This window comes from Tetrao urogallus (assembly GCF_951394365.1).
Source record: "Tetrao urogallus genome assembly, chromosome: 2".
Lineage (NCBI taxonomy): Eukaryota > Metazoa > Chordata > Aves > Galliformes > Phasianidae > Tetrao > Tetrao urogallus.
The window spans coordinates 10639479-10652195 of NC_136814.1; the positions used below are offsets into that span (position 1 = coordinate 10639479).

A 12717-nucleotide genomic window follows, 5' to 3' on the forward strand; every position below is an offset into this window, starting at 1 on the left:
ATATTCAAGGATCTTAAATATCATGTGATATTAAGAGAGAATAAGCACACTAGGAAGAAAGTCAAAATTTCAGTCAGAACAGCCTCCCATCTCCATCTAATCAGCAGTTATAAGTGGTCAAAAAATAGGTAACAATATCCTTCCTGTAGCAAGAGAAGAGAACAAAACTATGAAAGGTATAAAAACGTCTGCAAAATTTATCTTACTCTGTGCCTTGCCATTATACCAGCACATGCTTCCATTCTCAGATGCTGAGGAATTGCACAGATCATTAAATTGGATTGCAGAACACCTTGATTTACCCATGTAAGATTTAGGTCATTTTGTCTACTTTATAAATAGAAGTTTTTACTTTGCCTCAATTTTCTACATCATCTGAGGGGGAAGAAAAAAAAAAAAAAAAAAAAGAAAACACAGAAGACTCTAAAGAAGATCTCAAGCTACCATGAAAATTTTGTTTTGTAATGGGTATAGGAGTGCCTTGTATCCTTGTTATCTATGTTGTTACTTGGAATCTAACCTACCTACCTATCTGTCAAGCAAGAATACATGCTGGGGAAGATCAGGTTGCCTTAGTAACCTGAGTCCAGCTGTACAGACTTCAGAAGGACTGAATAATTTTGCTTTTCTGATGTGTCAACCATCATTGTGCTACTGTAAATAACTTATAGATAAAATAGGTATATATTACTGAACTCCTTATAAATACTTTGAGCTCTTCTCATGCTATGGGTTAAAAAGGAGACAAACCAGGAAAGCTTTTCCCTCTTTCTTACCGTTTGTGATGCTCACAGGTATCATCTGTTTAAAAAACCCAGCACTTACTCATTGCTCTTTTTTTTGAGGGGAGGGGTTTGTTGCAGACACCATTAACAGAGGTAAAACTTCTGCTTCAGCTGCACCATATGTGACCATCAATCTTGTTTAGAAACCTAATAGTTACCTAACATTTATCTTAATACATATTATTGGAACGTTCCAGTTTACAAGACTGTATTAGTATCTTTAAAAGAGAAATGTATGAGAAAGAATAGCGACAGCACTTATCTGCTATCACTGTTACTGTGAATAGCTTTTCTAATAGATACCAAATTTCAGACCTGAATTGTACATAACACACTATCAAATTGTAATAATTTGAATGTTCTAGAGAAAGGAATCTGATGATACCCAACAGAACAATTTTAATTCCATGAGAATGAATTTCATTACCCTTAATCATTTTCACCTTTATGACACTGGAAACACTTCCAGGATTTGATTTACAAAATTATTACACCATTAATAAGAGAAAGATATTATTGACATGCCAAAATTCAATTTAATTACTCCCTTAATTCTTCCAGAGGCAGAGAGAAGCTCACAATTTTCTGACACTATGTTCCATTTTTAATATTGTGAAGCAGAAAATGCCTCTGAGTAGGCCACAAATGTTGCATAATTGCTTTGATCTGAGCTACAAGCAGAGCTATAAAAATACGTTCTGGCTACCTTAAAAGTTTTGTATTTTCTTTTTCTGTATCATGTTATCCTCACTTGAAGCTTTTCTTGCTACTGTTTTTTTAGAAATATTATCACATGTAAGTGACAATATACAGTCACAGTCAAACTCTTTCTTTTTTAAATAGGGTGATCTATATCTTTAAGGAATATGGAAATTACCTAACTATTACCTCACCCAATCGGCAACTCCAGAATGTTTTTGTAAAGGAGGCAAAAACTCTAAAAGCTGTTTTCAGACCATCAAGAAAAGAATGCCTGGTTAACTTTATGTAATTGATAGATTGAGCAAATATTAATGAAAAGACAAAATTTACTTTGCTTTGAGATCCATACAAGATAGAGGTGAAAAAGCAATTACAGCTGGGCCATCAAGGATTGGAGGATGAGAAAAGAAAAGTTTTCATTTTTTGAGTCATGCTGCTCAAAGCAGTGTGTGCTCCTACGTTACATCACAGTCCCAACAGCCTGGTAGATCAAAGTGCACCTTATCTGGATCAAGATTCCAATAGAAACAAAAGTTTAAAAATGTTGTTTCACAGCTATGGTTCACAGTTAGCACTTCTTGTCTTCCTTGCTCTTTTTACAGTTTTTCTAATTCTCCTAAATACCAAGGCATTTCTAAGTTCTCAAGACTGCTTATGTGAAATCCCACTTCCTTTGAAGATAATACAAATTAGGCCATTGATGTTTGTCACCAAAAATTCCAGATATTCGTTACAGAGAAAGATTGGATGAGATAAGCTGAACAAATTGAGATTTCTTTAATTAGTTCATTCCAGAAGCTTGCCCTGTGTTGTAATTGTGAGTTGCTGTCTTTATTTCTCCTGTGTACCATGAGCGTCCATGGCAAAATAATCACATCAAATATTTAGACTTGTATGTTATCAGGGACAGGTTTTTTTAATTCTCAGCTACTGGAGGTGGAAATCAAATGTGTTTTAATGTACTCTGAGGAATTGTGCGTCCTTTTTCTCAATAACAGGTTATATGCTTATTGATAGCTAGCAACTGCAAACACTTGGCCAGGAATATTTTCTGCTATTTTGGAAAGTAACAAAATATGGAGTGGCTCGTACGGTTACTTTAAGTTTTGGTCATTGATTTAATGAAGTTTCTTCACTTTGTCCAAATCCTCACAGAAGTAGCATTAAGGCACTCTACATTCTCAGTGTCAAAAGGTCCAAAAGATGCCATATCCATAACAGCAAAATAAATGAATAAATCTATATTTATGTGTGTATAGAGTTTAAACTCATCATTTGGGTAACACTGAGTGATAGCATACAGAGGGATTATACGAATATCAGCCTCTGATTCACATTTTCGAAAAAGAAAGACACTGTGACAGCAGAATGCCTATCCTATGTCAACACTGATCATATCAATGACTGATCATACTAAGTTATTTGCATAGCTAACTCACAATAATAAATATTCCTTTTCTTTATGCACTATGTAGTGTGAGTGCGATACAACATTACATTTCAGGCATAAAGTACTGTAAATCTAGGGAAAGCCATCTGCACATTTCTGAACACAATATTAAATTACCCCTCCTTGCATATGGATTATTATATAATTGTTAGTTGCCTGTTCACATAATAAAAGACTCTTGCCTCATTCACTGCAAAAATGCACCTGTTCTGATCAGAGTTCTTCAAGGAAGACTGACGTTTATAAAAATGTCCATTTATTTCAAAAATTGACTCAATATTTAAATTTTTCAAGGTTCAAAGTATAACTTCAATCTTACTTAATGCACTCTCCGAGCACTACACCAAAAAGAGAAGTATTCAGTCCCTTCCCTGGAATCTGTATAATGCCAAATACCCTACTATCCATATCTCTTATAAACTTAACTAATATGTTTTTATAACATCCTATGACCTCAGGACATCTCAGTCTATCCTCAGTAACAGCCAAGAGTATCCGCTGTTCACTGCATTCAGTCTGGGACAATTATAATTTTGTTTTTTTGTTTGGTTGGTTGGTTGGTTTTGTTTCGTTTTTCCAGAAAGATACATGATTCAGTCCCAATTTTGAGTACTCACCATGCTTTCAAATGAGAGGATGAATTCTCTGCTTAGCAATAAAATGAAAAATAACTAAATACCGAATCTACACTCATGAAATCATATAATTTCCCCTCTGTAGGTCCACGCTAGATATTCCTAATTGCCCTCCTGTCTCTACTATGTTTGGAAATAGCTGCCACGTTGATCTTTTCTATCACATTTCCTGGAATTGATGTTAGGCTGACCAGTCTGTAGTTTCCTCCTTCTTGAGGACAGCACTTTCTTTTTTTTTCCCCTCAATTCTCTGGAACCGCCCCCCAAAGTCAGGACCTTTCAAAGATAATCAAGAGCAAGTTCACAGTGATGAGGAAAACATATGGATTAATCCCTTCAGTTGCCATGCAGTGTATATCTTGTGTACTGTACAAGTGTGGTCAAGTGCAGTGAAAATGTTGAAGGCTGATCTTATTGATAAAGATCACGATGAAGCCATGGAGTACCCTGATTTATTCCTTGTCCTTTGCCCTAAGGTCCTTTCACCTCATTTAGTGGTGGGCCCATTTTCCTGCTCTTTCTTTCAGTGCTGACAGGAGCTCTTCCTGTTGCCATCTATGTCCCCTGCTAGGCTAGGCTTTGGTTGTTCTTGCTATGCATTCACGGACTGCATTCCTGGACCACCTGACCCTGCTTCCACATCTTGCACACTGTCTTTTATAAGGTCTGTGCTTGTCAGTAGCAAGCAGGTGCTACTCCAGACTTGTCACAGGAACCACCTCACTTGACGTGAAAGGAATTTGGCTTACTTCAGTGCTGCAAAAGTTTGGCATGTGTTTTGTAGCCCATGCAATTTACTAAAACCTATAGTAACAGTTCACGATTTCTCTATCCATTCTGCCCTTCCTAAAGAATGCAGACACAAGTCTAGAAGCATCTAGATGACACTGAAATTACACCATGATTTTTTCTCCATCCAACCCCTCTCCCCCCCATATATCATGGCAAAAAAAATCTTTCTCATTAGATTTGTTTGGCAGATTTTTGAAATGAAAAATAACCTGAGGAGCCAAGATAAAGCACAAAGTAAACAAATTAAATTTACCAAACTGCATTCTATCACAAAACATCTGCATCTAGGATACATTTGTATCTCATATTTGTGACAGAACATAAAAAACTGACTTATCTGGAAAGAAGTAAGCATTGTTGGCAACCCTGTACCAAAGATACCCCTTCACCATCATCAAAAGTACTATACTGAGTTATCTGATTCTATACAGTGTGTTCCACAACACTACTGTACTAGTATGACTTCATAGACTGCTAAATGTTATTCTTATGCTAGCTTTTCAGTATGCCTGATTTGTATTTGAAAAAATAGTTTACAGAATATTCCAGGTCCAGACATCAGCTACTACTAAAACAAATGTACAGAAAGAGATTTTCCTTTGCTAGATATGAATTAAAATAATGATACATTTCACAGTTTTTAGTTACTTTTGAAAGAACTCAGGTCACAGAAAGCCAGAAGCACCGGCATAAAAGAAAAATAGAAATAATTTTCCTCTGTAGTAGATAGTAGAAGGCTAATATCTTTAAAAACATGCTTTGTAGTATGGCTGATTACTTATATAATTGGAAAGGCAAACTCATAGGAATAAATACACAAACCTTTCCTCAAATTTTCTGAAGTTCTCTGATGCCACATTTCATTTCTACCATGACAGCAAGTGTAGGGAAGCACGCTAACATGAATCTTTTCCTCATTTTTTCAACAGTGGTCAAGAGTAGAAAATTGGAACTCGCATGAAAATCATTACTGCATCTTTTGCATAATTCATTTTTAAGCCTCAAGTTAGATATAATCTGAGCCCAAAGCACTTCAGATGATAGTTATTGTGTTATTTTAGAGTTTGTCCAAGAAGGTGCATCATGCTGTAGACTAGAGAATGGGATCAAGACACAGAAATCTAAAATGCATGGCTAGACAGTCATGCCAACACACTGTTTCATCAGACATTCATTCAGAGAAACGTATACAAATGAAAATAAAAGTGCCTAAAGAAATTCCATTATCATATAGATACAAAAACATGTAACACCGATATTTCAGATGTGCTGATTTAAAAAGAAAACTGAGCAGTTTTCTTTTAACAGTTATTGCAGACCATCAAGGCTCCTGCATTTCTGCTTCCCTTTCAATTCTGCATAATTCTATTTTGATCAATAAGTCTAGATTGGAAAAAAATCAGATTATATTGGTGAATCAGGCACCTCACTTCTGACATATTTAAAGTTTTCCTTTCCAACACCAGATGGTTGGTGTGTATTATGTAGCTTTATTGAGATGAAATTTAAAAGAACTAAAATACTCTGTATGCTTTTATTATCAAAATGCTCAGTGTGTCACCTAAAGAAATCTACAAAAGGAGAGAATAAGGCTTGTCAACTGTTTCACAGTAATTACAGCTCTCATGAGATAATGCTAGGAAATTACAATATAGCTTAAAAGAATAAGATGTAAAAGACTTTTTTTTTCAATCAGAAAAAAAAAAACAACAACCAGCAAACACTACTTGTAACATTTATGCAAGAAAGAGCTTATTTCAAATGGGTAACCATCAGTATATTAGATATGTAATAATAAAAACAAATTCTGCCAGTGTTTAATACTGCACATTGTCCACAATTCATACTGCATATTTTAGCTATTTTTTTCCCATATCCTTACAGATAGATATTCACAAGGTTTGCCAGTTCATTTAATACTGTATATTAAAATAATATAAAGCTTCCGACACTTGCTTGAAATGCTGCCTTAGAGCTCTAGAGCCTTCAAACCAGCACATTTTAGTGTACTTACGGTCATTGCATAATGGTCCGCTAAAGGAGGTCATGCTACAGTCACAACTGAATCCATCCCACTGCTGCAAGCACACTCCCTGGTTTGCACACGAATCCTCTTGGCACGTTGTGCTGGGGCCTGATGAGAACACACAAAAAAACAGACTTGCACTTTGGCTTCCAACAAACGTGTTTCTCACTGGATCACATTAACAAGTTGCCAATATCTCAAACAGAATGAGCAAAGTTACCAAGGAAAAGACACATAAACTTGCTGCTTTTTTGCAGCAACATGTAACGTTAAAAAGATATTTTTGCTTTATAATTTTATGATTAATATGTCATAAACACATAAAAATGCACAAACTGAAGCAGCATTATTCCAGGTACAGTGGAGACATTAACTTTATTGCAAGTTATTTGTTAATCTCATCTCAGACCATTAACTGGCTAAATGTTTTCTAATAATTTCAGTATTTTTTCCTGTAGATACATTTCAACCAGCGAAGTCAGATGCCACAGGAAGCAAAGCACTGGGAGATGAAACTAAAGGAAAATAAAGGAAAATCCAAACAAAACAAAACCAACTAACTGAATAAATAAAATGAAGCTACGTTTTATAATAGTTTTAATTCCAGAAATTGCTTTAAATTGTTTAGGTCTGAAATTAAGAGAAGCCTGGATTCTTTGACATGAATGTTGGCAAGTACTGAGTCACATGCTTCAGGGGGATCCCATGCAGACTTGTTTTTAAGGGAAAATGAAGAAAATCAGACTACTAATGAACCGGCATGCCAAAATGTGACATACACATGAAGAACAAACTACTCTTATTTCCAGAGAACCAGAACTAGACTACTGAAATATAAAGAAATTCAGAAAGGTATGATCAAAGCACTAAAGCAGTCACTATACGAAACATACTCAAGACTGAAAGCCTTTATGCAAACTCTGCTGGAAAATGAAGGTTCATGTAGCGCATTGTTTTAGAGGTGTGAAAGACAAAATCTGAAACAAAATAACACACTTGAGTTCTGAAATGTACAGAGCATTTATTGCAGAAATCCAACCGTGCATTGGGGGTTTCAGTCTTGTTGAATACACACAGGGCTATCTACCTTGCAAATCAGCTTTCATCAATGCAACTTTGTCAGCAAAATAAAAAAGCAAAATATATTAAATGTTAGTAAGCAATATTGAAATGGCAGCAAACACAGAAAAAACATTCAGAATAAAGTGCATGCTGCTGTTAAAGAGAGGAAGAAATGCCATATAATGCAAACAAATTAATGCTAATAGCCATAAATCTTCAGGCAAGCCAAAATAAGAAAGCAGTAATTTGCCAGTATTTTACTACAAATATAATGGTTAATTGAGCTGATGACATGTAATGAAGGAAAATTAAAAGTTTTTTTTTCTTTCTTTTTCCCCTTGGATAGATATGAATGCATTAGCAGAATAAATGCATGGCTGAATCCTGACTAGCCATTTGTCATGTTCACATACACTGAATTCAAGAATAATTAGCGCTGTCATCCACTCCGGTCTTTCTTTTTTCTAGCCTTGTCTCAATGACTAGTGAATGAAGACTGAAATACAGATCATGAATTACTGATTCCTTTCAGCTCGCACACACATTTCACACCAATTTTTGACATAACAAGAAAAATTTGATTCTGGGATTACAAAATTCTCCTAAATCATTTTGGGGAATACACATTTACATCCATTTGAAAATATCATTTCCAGTTAGGGATGACAGAGCAAATCCAGCCCTAAGATTATGTAAATCCTCTAAATTATTCTGGAGAGAAAGATCCACTTAAACCCATCTTTCACACTGCATCTTCTTCAAAGATCTCAGCGTGGGATTTTCATTTGATTTGCCATTATTTTAGTAATCAGTCAGTTCAATGGCCACTTGCTTTAAACGAGTCCCTGCTTGAGCACACCTCTCAACCAGGGCCTGAACAGTCATCACTGTGATTAAGGATGAAAGACAACGTACCCAACATCAGTGTTCAGGCAAGACTGTTAAATACTTTGTTATATTTTCTCCTATTCAAATAACAACAATATCCATAATAGATTGATTGCAGTATGCAGACATAAGACTATGATTTTCCTTTCACAGGAGCCCTGATCCCAGAAGTTTAAACATTTGGGCATTACATCACCCTTTCTTGAGCTGGGGATTATAATGACAGAATCCCATAGCTGACAAGACACATTTTTTTTCCTCACCAGATTCTGCTGCTCAGAAACTTTACAAAGATGAAGTGAAAATATCTGTAGGTGTTTAAATGTTATATATTCATGCATTTATTTACACTTTAGTTATGCAATGTTAAGTTTCCTCATCATTGCAAAAGTAGAGCAAAAGTCACAAGGACTTAAAAGTACAAAAACTGCAGGACCCTGGAGGCATATTAAAAAGCGCGTGTTAAAAAATACAAATATGAAAAAATACAGATAAGATCGTGGTAGAAAAGGTTAATCTGCTTCTTTTGAAATTTCTTAGCACTTTTGGTTTTATTTGTAGTAGTCATCATTCAAAAAATGCCATCAGAACTGGCTTACTGGTAAGACTTTTCTTAGAAAAAAGAAAGAGGGAGAGATATTGGAGACAGTTCAATATTGGAAAGTACTATAATATCCCCCGTAACTGGTTTATGTGCTCCTTCAAATTATACAAATCTATGTTATTTAGTAAAATACTGTAACACACTCGTCTCAATTGCTTACCTTTAAAATAGTTAGCTAAAATGTCAATCAAATTTATTCAGTCTTCACTGCGGACTTTTTAATAGATGGAATTTGGTCTCTCCTTTATCTCTGCCTAATGTAAGGGCTTATGGGCTATGCATATTACACAAGAAGCATTCTTTTAGTTGATGTGCACTATGTTTCACTATATATATATACACACATATATATATATAAATTCATCTCACAACCAAGAATCTTCATATATGTTAAGAAACACTATGAAACTTACTACATAGTTATTTTCAGACAAATTGTATACATACATGCATGCAATTAGTGTATTAATTTCCAAATATATTACAACAATTTTTTAAAATAATTTAGTATTTTCTGTAAATCTGATTAAAGTGCATTACGTACAATGGATCTGATTAAAGAAAAACAGGGTTGACACAGTGTGGTTCCGGGGTTCACCATTAACAGTCTGAAGACCTAGTTAGCATATTCTGTTTTTAGTTGTCAGAATCTATCTATTCTACCCATTGAAAACGTGCCAACAAGATGAACTCTGTTACATGTAAATTGTATTTAATGCTCAATGATGGAAAACAGATACCCTCAGCCTGTGATTTTAATTCTGAAATGCAAACTTTACAATTTGTCACCCCAATCGTATAATGTGGGGCTGCACAAAAATATACCTAAAAAAATATACCTTAACACGCTTTTATAACAGTAAAGTTATTGACAAATATCAGTTTTTTTAAGGACAAAGTCCTAACAGATCATGGCAACAAACATGACAGAAGAGAGTAAAAGACCTTTCACCCCTCTTTTTTTTTTTTTTTTTTTTTTTTTTTTTAATGGGGGAATTCAATCTCAAAAGAATCTGAAGAATATCAAATCCAAGTGTCTCACTTTGGAGGCTATTAGCAAAGCCTCCTAAGTATTAGCAAAGGACATGCACACACTGTCTTTTGGATTGACAGTGGTAGTGACTTACACTTTTTGCTTTGAAATTAATTCTATTACTGTGTGTCATCAGCTCTTTGGACTCAACAGCTCAGGGGATTTACAGATCTTAAACGTCTCATTGCCATTTAAGAGGTAAAATTGTTCAGCTCTATGGATGAAGACGCTCCTGTAGGTACACAGCAGCGGAGCGCTGGGCAGCTTGAGGCATACAAGAGACTTCTAGGAGGCAGCTAAATTTGCAAGACTTCCATATGTTTTTTTATATGTCAGAATATTTTTGTACATCTGACCCATGGTCTGCAAACAAGAGACCAACTTGGTCAAACATGGGAAGATCACCAACATGGGTCAAACAGCAGAACAATGGAGATGGAAGAGCTCACTTGCAAGGTTTACGCAAAAAAGGGTGAAAGGGGATATTTCATTCCATGGTGTTTAAGTTTTCTTTCTATTGGCAAAACTTTTGATGAGGCAGATCTCTGAGAGCCAGGCAGCACATCTGGTTTAACCATTCTGCTTGTGTCAGATGATTTTGGTGTCGGAAAAAGCTGATTCTCCACCAAAGAGAACAATATTTGAGTTGCATTTATTAAACTGCTGGTAGCTTTATTAAATTCACTGACAGCTTAGTTGTGCCATTGGTTTAAAAGGTGAACTTGCATTCTAGGCCTATGGCAATATTTCTTTGAACTACATAAAATTCATTTAAAAAATTACATAATTTCAAAAGAAGCCATGAAATGTATAATGGAATTAAAGCGTACTTTGACTCTTTAAAGGGATGATACAGGCATGGAATTTGCTCATGACATTCAGAAAGCAGAATCTAATTTTTCAAACTCACTGTAAATGAACATATATATATATACATATATATATATATTCATTCCTGAGAGAGATATAGACACTAAGGCTATATAAAAATATGCTGTGAATTTTACATATTTCTATAATTTTACATATTTCTATGTTCTATCAAGAGAATTTATATTGGTAACTAAAGGAAACAGGAAAAGAATGAGCAAGTTCCACCCACACAAACTTACTGTATGTACAGTAAATGAAAAGAGTTTGTCTGTCAGAAAGTTTGATGTGGCGAAGCTTGAGGAATCCTCTCTCAGCTCTATTTGAATAGTCTAAATTGTGTATTTGCAAATGCAACAAACTTGGTATCAAAATTATTGAGATTCAGAACTGAAACACTGACATGTCATTTACACAACTTCTGCCCAGAGAAGAATGGTGCTTGAGAGTTGAAAACATGTAGAATTGAGCAAGCCCACAAAATTCAGCACTGTGTGAGTAAAATATATATACAGGGACAATTTAAGTTATTTCATAAAGAAAAGTAAAATGGAATTGAATGACAGGAGGAAAAAGAACTGAATCAGAAGACTGATACCTTTGACTTACAAATACACCTCTTTCAATATTATCCTCACTTACATTCCACAATATTTCAGATGCGTCAAAATGTGAGAAAAAAACATATTTGGTTGCTACTGGCTTCAGATATGAAGATCCGTGACAGTACAGATCTCAAAGGTAAGCTAAAATAGAGTTGAGGAAAGACTGATCTTGAAGTGTCATAAATTACCCTTCAATTAATAAACACAAAAGGTCTGTTTTAAAATGGCCTTTAATTAGCTAATGCTTTAGCATTACCTACATCTACGTGTCATGAAAATACAAAAGGACTCTATTGAAGCTAATTGGTTTTGTTTCTATCATTACTTAAAACACATCATATCATAAGTAAATAAGATACATGCAAAATAACTAGGCTAATGGAGAAGGATGGAACCTACATTTAATATTTAAGAAGTTAACTCACATTCTCAGACCCATCTGTGCTGTAGGGCAGGCACAGATTTTTATCCACAACGCTAATAGAAATGCAGTCTATGTTAGAAGGGTTCCAATAAATTAAGTTATTAGCAGGTAATATACAGACTGACCACATATAGAGTTTACATACAGACAAAACTCAGAATCAGCGCAATACTTGCACTATAATATAAAAAGACATCAGCATACTCAGTACCTTCACATCCTCTTTCTATTTGCCCATTGCAGAAGAGAGCATCTGAGATTAGATCAGGGAGCCGTCCATTCAAATCAACTGATGCAAGACAGCCTTGAAAACCCTCCTTTGCATGCACCAGCTTTGGTAAGGACTTATACATTTCTTTGGCCACTCCTCCAATATATAAATCACCTGTTAAGAAGAAGGAAATATTAGCCATAGAAAAAGAAAAAAACTGCTGGAGAATTTTTGACCTGAGTGAACTTCAAAGAAAAAAAATTCTTCAAAACTTTTCTGAGACCTCAATAAACTTCCAGAGATTGCGGTATTTGCTCCTTCAAGATGTTTTCAGGATAGTGAGAAAGACGTGTTGGAGATAAGTTTTCAAGAGAAGACAAAGCACATCCTTCTTGTCATAAGGAAAGAAGAGTGAGAAGGTTTTGTAGGTGATTAGCTAGCACAATTCATCATTAAATGATTGTCTGAATACTGCTGGAGCTCCACTCTAATACCAGTTTTTTTGTTACACTGCTTGTAACACGTGAGAGATGCTGCTTTATTATTTAAATGCAGAAGAAAACACTGGTGGCACAGATGATGTGAGAAGATTTAGCAGGACTATATTTTCCAAATACATATCTATTCTTC

The 12717-nt window shown here is 35.0% G+C and overlaps 1 protein-coding gene across 21 annotated transcripts in view; it reads right to left on the bottom strand.

The window, feature by feature from the left end:
- NRXN1 (neurexin 1) overlaps window positions 1-12717 on the bottom strand; it is a gene marked incomplete at both ends in the record, with an annotated part of 632844 nt that overhangs the window by 322669 nt on the left and 297458 nt on the right. For 18 of the 21 annotated variants that reach the window (XM_079550649.1, XM_079550648.1, XM_079550645.1 and 15 more), the window contains 2 exons: window positions 6379-6498; window positions 12088-12261. In XM_079550649.1, the coding sequence (XP_079406775.1) occupies window positions 6379-6498; window positions 12088-12261 (294 nt within the window). Of the gene's footprint in view, window positions 1-6378; window positions 6499-7477; window positions 7505-12087; window positions 12262-12717 lie in introns of all 21 variants that reach the window. The other 3 variants (XM_079550654.1, XM_079550647.1, XM_079550636.1) reach the window with 1 other exon arrangement.